This window comes from Mobula birostris, chromosome 5 (assembly GCF_030028105.1).
Source record: "Mobula birostris isolate sMobBir1 chromosome 5, sMobBir1.hap1, whole genome shotgun sequence".
In the NCBI taxonomy this organism is placed as follows: domain Eukaryota; kingdom Metazoa; phylum Chordata; class Chondrichthyes; order Myliobatiformes; family Myliobatidae; genus Mobula; species Mobula birostris.
In genome coordinates, this window is record NC_092374.1 from 95,402,274 (window position 1) to 95,409,858 (window position 7,585).

Below are 7,585 nucleotides of genomic sequence, written 5' to 3' on the forward strand. Positions count from 1 at the left end.
GAGCCAACTATAATGTAAGCAATTATTTACTGTATGCAGGTTAAATCCAGACAAAATCACTGAAATACAGAAACACCGAGAGAAAGAAGAGGAGAGGTGGAAGCCAGCTGGATGAAGGTTTCCATTGGGTTGAGTGTGAGTGTGAATGTGACTGCAGGCCAGCTTTTCTAACTCTGGCAATGAGCCACTGAGCTGCAATGTTAACGCTGACTCTCTCTTCACAGATGCTGCCTGACCTGACGAGTATCTGCTCTTATTTCAGATTTCTAGCATCTTCCATTTTAGCTTTTCCGATCCAACTTTCCTGTAGGAGGACACTGTATAAAATTCAAAGTACACAAAGTATGTATGCAGTATAAAACCCAGATTCATCTTCCCACAGACAGCCACAAAACAAAGAAAACTATGGAACCCATTCAAAGAAAAATATCAAAGCCTCAATGTGCAAAAAGAAAAGAACAAATCGCACAAACTGGAAAAAAAAGACAAGAAACAGCTTGTAAAACATCAAACCACACAGTCATTGAAACAGTCCAGGAATGAGAAGATAGAATACATTGCCCAAGTAATGATGCCTTAAAATATATTTGATTATAGGAAGTCTGGTCAGGGCACAAAAAGAGTCAAAATGAAAGGGCAAAAAAATGATGGACACAAGTTGATTTTTTAAAGTAACACAAATCTTTTTTAAGTATATTTACATAATACAGAAATGAGGTCTGTTCCTCAGGTTAGTTTTTCTTCCAGCACCATGTGGTAACAAAACAATGAAATTATTCACAAGTAACCAGATACAAGAGATATTTAAAACCACAGAGTTTAGGAGACCTGGCACACAGCAGGTACATGGTGCTGAACCCAGGAATGACTCAGCCATAATCGTAAAGAGCAGACCGAGCTCAATGTCTAATCCTCCTCCTAACTCCTATGCTCTGATTTTTTAAACTGATAAATTGCCTAAATATGGAAATATTACCTGAACAACAAGATGAAAAGAATCAAAGAGCAGGTCTTGATAAACGGGGATAATTAAGCCATCCTGACTGTTTAAAACTCTACTTGAATCGCAAAGTCAACACCTTTAAAAGCAAACTTGCACAGGAAAAATGGTTATCCCAATGCATGTGGGTAGTGCTTGTCGCTCCCACCTTCAGCTTCCACTGCTGGCTAAATACCTTGCGAAAAGGAGAACTGAATGTGCAAGTCTCTCCCTGCCAGTGCATAGCCTCTCCAACAGCAAGCCTCAAGTAGTGCCTCCTCGCTGGCGACACATTGAAACTGAACTCCTTTTGGACCCAGGCTGAACTAGAAGACGAGGAGGAGGTCTGGCCCCTGCACACGTAGCACACAGGCCCACTGGCATGTGGACTCGTCCTGGTGCTCGCGAACAAGATCTCCAGCCATGGGTAAATAGCCCAGCTGCTTTGTGGGAAGCCTTGGGAGAAAACCCAGACAGCAAATCCACAGTGGAGCCCCTAAAGCAGCTGGATGTCGGTGAACATCCTTCCAGCAGCTCCTGCAGCCAAGCTGGTGCAAACGTATTGCTTCATAAGCTTTCCTTCGGATTACACTGGTGAGGCTGAGAGGGGAGGTCAGGTCAGGGCACAAAAAGATCAAGGCATCTCAGGATCTCCATACCTTCCACCCAGGCTTGTGATGATGGTCATCACCCAGTGTCCTTCGATATCAACCACCACAGGAAACCAGATTTATCCAAGGGAGATTCTGCCTCTGTTGTTATTACTACAATACCTACTGTAACCAATCAAATATTAAAAGGCCAACACAGAGTGGATGTGGAGAGGGTGGTTCTGGAGGCCAAGTCATTTGGGTATTTTTAAAGCGGAGGTTGATGTGTTCACCATTCGTCAAGGCATCAAAGATTACTGGGGGAGGCAAGAGAATGTGGGTTGAGAGGGACAATAAATCAGCACGACAGAACGTGGAGTGGACTCGATGGGCCAAATGGCCTAATTCTGCTCCTATATCTGATGGTAACTTATACAGGTGTAGGCAAAAGGGAACTAGCTAAGTACTAACATACTAGTTGGAAGAATGGTTCATGGGGAGCCCTAGGGCTGACCACTGTCAGTCACGCGGTGCAGTTTGAGACCTGGTCTGTTAAAGGTGCATTTGCCTGGCTTGTATGTTGTATTAATGTCTCACCAGTATTTGGCATTTTATCGTAGCTTTAGGCAATGCCCACATTCCTCAAAGCAGAAATCATCTTACTTACATCGCAATAACAATCTTGGAGACTAGATTTAACAAGCCAGCTCTGAAGCCTTCCCTCACCAGGGCCTGCACGATGAATCATTTTAAAAGTCCAACAACGTGCAGCAGTGAAACATTCTCCGCTTGGCAGTTCAGGCCCCTGGGGCAGAAGTCACATTTAATCCTACACCGAGCACCATCTTACAGCTCAGACCGTCCACTTCAGGCACCTGCACGAGAGGGAAACCAAATTATTATCAAGCTGCCGAAAAACCCTGGGCTTCCCCACCCCCCCACTACTCAAAGACAAGACTGAACTACCCCACCCACCCACTCGACCAGCTCCTGTGGAAGGGGACACCAAGGAAAGGAGCACCATCAAATGGACTACACAAATGGGACAGCCAGTCTCCCAGATCCAACCTTGATGTGTGCTGCACTCACAATACGCTGGAGGAACTCAGCAGGTTGGGCAGCATCCGTAGAAACGATCAGTCGACGTTTCGGGCGGGAACCCTTTCACCCAGGATACTGACGAAGGGTTCCTGCCCGAAACGTCGACTGATCGTTTCCATGGATGCTGCCCGACCTGCTGAGTTCCTCCAGCATGTTCTGAGTGTTGCTTTGACCCCAGCACCTGCAGATTATTTTGTGTTCTTGATGTGTGCTGTCTGTGCAGAGTCTGCACGCTCTCCCCATGACCATGCGAGTTTCCTCTGGGTGCTCTGGTTTCCTCCCACATTCCAAAGACGTACGAGTTTGTAGGTTAGTTGGTCACATGGGTGTAACTGGGCTGGAAGGGCCCATTACCACTGTATCTCTAAATAATAAATATATGAAGCTGTTGGTAATGTGAAGAGAATAATTAAACTAATAATGGAATTAAGTGGCGGTGAGTTGATGGCTGGCACAGAAAGACCTGTCTCCAACTCGGCTGACTACGAGTCTGCAATCAGGGAGGCCGAACTTAAACTTTGCAGTGTAACAGCCATGTCATTGGACCAGCAGCCACTGGCCCCCGAGACTGTAGTTTGAATCTAAAAACGCTAACTGTGGAATTTCAATTGATGGTAACGGTAACCATGTGACAAAACAACTCTTGAGTTTCTCCCGGCACCACACACAAAATGCTGGAGGAATTCAGCAGGCCAGGCAGCATCCATGGAAAAAGGATTGACATTTCGGGCCCAGACCCTTTAGCAGGACTGGAGAAAAAAGGATGAGTAGTAGATTTAAAAGCTGGGGGGAGGGGAGAGAGAAACACAAGGTGAAACTGGGAGAGGGAGGGCTAAAGAGTTGGGAAGTTGGTGAAAGAGACCAGCCATGAAGGGAAGAAAAGGACAAAGCAGCACCGGAGGGAGGTGATGGGCAGACAAGGAAATAAAGTGGGGGGGGGGGGAAGAGGGATGGGTAACAGAGAATGGGGGAGGGACATTACCAGAAGTTCGAGAAATCGATGCTCATGTCATCACGCCGGGGGCTACCCGGACAGAAGATAAAGTGTTGCTCCTCCTACCTGAGTGTGGCCTCATCGCGACAGTAAAGAGGCCTTGGTTTGGCGAGGGAGGGAGAGGTCAAACTGTTGGGGTGGTTTTTGATTGCTCTAGATCATGGTCTCTTTGGAGGATTGCTACTCCTTGCATGTTGGTTGGGGGGGGTTGATACATTCTGCTGAGGCAGGTCGGGGAAGGGGGTCTTTAGGGGCTCTAACATTTTCCTGTCATTTGTTCTTTTTTCTTTTTTTTCTGTTTCATAGATGTCTGTGAAGAGTAAGAATTTCAGGTTGTATACTGTATACGTTCTCTGATATTCAATGGAACCATTGATCCATTGAATGCATTGGGCCAAGACCTTTATCAGGATATTAAAGGTACTGATGAAAGGTCTTAGCCCGAAACGTTCTTTTTTTATTCCCCTCCGTAGATGTTGCCTGTCCTGCTGGGTTCCTCCAGCATTTTGTACATGTTGCTTAAGCTTTCCAGCATCTGCAGAATCTCTTGTGTTTATACCTGGTTTCTTGATGTGTCCCCTGGCACTTGACACAGCAGTACCGAGCTCCACACGACACACAGGTGTAGTTGGACGGAAAGCCACATACTGCACAGAAATGGCGCTGGGGCAGCTTGGAGGGACCCACGCAGGCCGTCAGGTAGTTTGGCCCTTCAGTTGAGCTCAGGTTCTGTTTGGCCAGAAATGAAAAACATTAATAATTCCACAACAGCCACAGATGCTGACCTCTGTATGACACCAGCCACTTGCTACTGGCAGATAAGGAATTGCAAGGGACTGGCCTGGGATCAAGGCAAGGGACGAGCATCTGGAAGGAGGCGCAGTTGGCTGAAAGAGTGAAATCACAAGGCTGGTCTCGTCCTCTCCTACGTGTTTCGTGACCTAATTGAGTGCTCAGGATAACCAAAAGAGTTGAGGACAAGACAGAGAAGATTCTCCATAGTGCATTTCCACATCGGGTGGGGGGACAAAGCTAAAATGAAGGACATTATAACTCCAGGACATCCCAAAGACCTTGAGACAGTGACATGGTCACATTTTCTTGTGAATGCTGTTATCAAATGCTATGTGACTGTGATCTTGCTGCAGGTAAGTTTTCCCTTGCACCTATGCACACACGTGACATTTATATGACAATAAACTTGACTTTGACAAATTAATCCAACTCAGGTGACAGAATGCACCTCCTGTTGCCTTACACTTTGAATTATTATATAGATACTGACGTTTACTCAGCTCTGTGCTGAACTGAGGCTGTTGCCTGCTCCAGCTGCAGTGATACCGGGCTTTGTGTCTGTACACTCACTTTCATTCTAAAAGTTATTTGCTTTTACTGTTTGTATGGCTCGTTTCTTTCTCTCTCTGCACATTAGCTGTTTGACTGTCTTTTTTGTAAAAATAGTTCTTTTGGGCTTCTTTGTTTCTTGGCTGCCTGTAAGGAAACAAATCTCGAGGTTGTATACAGTATTCATACTTCGATAATAAATGAAATTTGAACTGAGGGTGGTGCAAGGTTAATTAGTTCCTGATGTCATGTGGTAGGGCTCACTGATATTACGGAATCACATTGGGCTGGGGTAAGAGGCACTGTAAATGATGCTGGGCTTTGAAACTCTTGCAGAGGATCACAAGAGCAACTTTATATGTTCCCAAAACACAATGAAGTCCATTAAACAAAACCATATTATATCAGGGGCTCAACAACAGGTTCTCATTTTCAGACTCGTACTAAATATCAACCTTATCAAAAAGATCCTACCCACGTGGACAGACTCTCCGAAGACAAAGGCACAGATAGGCAATAAATCTATTTGCTGCATCACCCCGTGTGCTGTGGCAGACAAACATTCAACTTTCCAGGCACACTCCACTCACTCACAAGTACAGGAAGAACATAAGCAAATAAGCCCAACCTGTTCCTCCAACAGGGACTGGAAATTCTTGCGAAAACGCTGCTTAAAGTGATCCCCGCGTGTTTTTTTCTTCTTCTTTGCTGAAACGAGAGTCAATCACCAATGTGTTGCCAGCCAAATTAATAATCAACCCATCTCCTAAAGCAGCCTCCCAAACCCCATCTCATTGCTCATTTCCACCAGTTCCCCCCTCCATACAACACAGTAAAACTCCAGTTGCCACTCCTTCCCTCCCACTCCATTGATCCACCCATCACCCGTTCACGTTCTTCCTTCTCCTACCAGACTCAGCGTGAGGGTCGTCAAACTGTGGCAGGCGCTTCAGCTGCGGGAGGTTGGCATGGGGATCATCCTGGAAGTTGTCCTTCTCCAAAGCGTCGAGCTGCCGGTTGAGGCGTCGTTGGCGGGTGGCCTGGTCCAGGACCCGCCGTTGCCCACCATCCTGGGACCGGCCTGAACAGAACGGGCCCCGGTAGAAGACAACAGCTGAGAGCCTGTCTCAATTTGTCCACCGAATGTCCTCTCCCTCACTCCACCCTTCCCCTTCCACCTTAACCCTCACTCTTCACTCCTTTACCTCACAACCCCAACACACTCATCTTCACCCCAAACTTGTTTCTGCATCGACTTCTCAACTTTCGTCCCCACTAACTCCATCTCGTTCCCCTCAACCCCTGCTCCTTCCCCACCCGGTCATCCTGCCCACTTCACCTCCAAAATCCCTCCTTTTCTGCCAACCCTACCCTCCCCTCCAGCCAACCCCAGACCTCCACCTTCTCCCCGCCCCTCTCCCTAACCCCACTCACCAATTCCTCATCCCCTTCCTCCCCCTCCCCACTTCCCCCTCTCCCTGTCCCCGCTACCCCCTCCCTCTCCCCTACCCCTACTCCCTCTCTCTTCCCCTACCTCCTTCCCTCCCTCCTCCCTCCTCTCCTCCCTTCTCCCCCTCCACTCTCCCCCTCTCCCTGTCCCCCCACCCCCTCCCTCTCCCTGTCCCCCCTACCCCCTCCCTCTCCCCTACCCCTTCGCTCCCCCTACCCCTACTCCCTCTCTCTCCCCTACCCCCCTCTCTTTCCCTACCCCCTCCCCTCCCTCCCCCCCTTCCCTCCCTCCCTCCCTCCCTCCTCCCCTTCCCTCCCTCCCTCCTCCCCTTCCCTCCCTCCCTCCCTCCCTCCTCCCCTTCCCTCCCTCCCTCCCTCCCTCCTCCCCTTCCCTCCCTCCCTCCTCCCCCTTCCCTCCCTCCCTCCTCCCCCTTCCCTCCCTCCTCCCCCTTCCCTCCCTCCCTCCCTCCTCCCCTTCCCTCCCTCCCCCCTTCCCTCCCTCCCTCCTCCCCCTCCCTCCCTCCCTCCCCTTCCCTCCCTCCCTCCCTCCTCCCCCTTCCCTCCCTCCCTCCCTCCTCCCCCTTCCCTCCCTCCCTCCCTCCCTCCTCCCCCTTCCCTCCCTCCCCCCCTTCCCTCCCTCCCTCCTCCCCCTTCCCTCCCTCCCTTCCCTCCCTCCCTCCTCCCCCTTCCCTCCCTCCCTTCCTCCCCCTTCCCTCCCTCCCTTCCTCCCCCTTCCCTCCCTCCCTTCCTCCCCCTTCCCTCCCTCCCTTCCTCCCCCTTCCCTCCCTCCCTTCCTCCCCCTTCCCTCCCTCCCTTCCTCCCCCTTCCCTCCCTCCCTTCCTCCCCCTTCCCTCCCTCCCTCCCTCCTCCCCCTTCCCTCCCTCCCTCCTCCCCCTTCCCTCCCTCCCTCCTCCCCCTTCCCTCCCTCCATCCTCCCCCTTCCCTCCCTCCATCCTCCCCCTTCCCTCCCTCCATCACACTTCCACTTCCTGCCGCTGCGCCTCACCCTCTAGTTTACCTGTGCTCTCGCGTTTTTTCTCAACCATGTTGCCGCTTCCCCGTGGGGGGTGGGGAGTATTTCAGCGCTGCACCGCTCGCCACTGGGTTGGGGAAACTACAACGAGGTGC

At 50.2% G+C, this 7,585-nt stretch overlaps 1 protein-coding gene across 1 annotated transcript; it reads right to left on the reverse strand.

Annotated features, from left to right (window-relative positions):
* Positions 1-569: 569 nt before the first annotated feature.
* Positions 570-7,585, reverse strand: znhit1 (zinc finger, HIT-type containing 1). The gene is made up of 5 exons (XM_072257246.1): positions 7,476-7,585; positions 5,919-6,089; positions 5,637-5,716; positions 4,224-4,393; positions 570-2,444 (listed from the first exon to the last, which is right to left on the reverse strand). The coding sequence occupies exons 1-5, from the start codon at positions 7,501-7,503 to the stop codon at positions 2,423-2,425; spliced, it is 471 nt and encodes a 156-aa protein (XP_072113347.1). The 5' UTR covers positions 7,504-7,585; the 3' UTR covers positions 570-2,422.

What these genes read in the sequence shown, in the direction of transcription:
- znhit1 (XM_072257246.1), bottom strand. Translation starts at nt 7,503, where the DNA reads ATGGTTGAGAAAAAACGCGAGAGCACAG. An exon ending in GAAAAAACGCGAGAGCACAG is followed by an intron (nt 6,090 to 7,475) that starts GTAAACTAGAGG and finishes CGTTCTGTTCAG; the next exon opens with GCCGGTCCCAGGATGGTGGG. An exon ending in GGGACACATCAAGAAACCAG is followed by an intron (nt 2,445 to 4,223) that starts GTATAAACACAA and finishes CCTCTCGTGCAG; the next exon opens with GTGCCTGAAGTGGACGGTCT.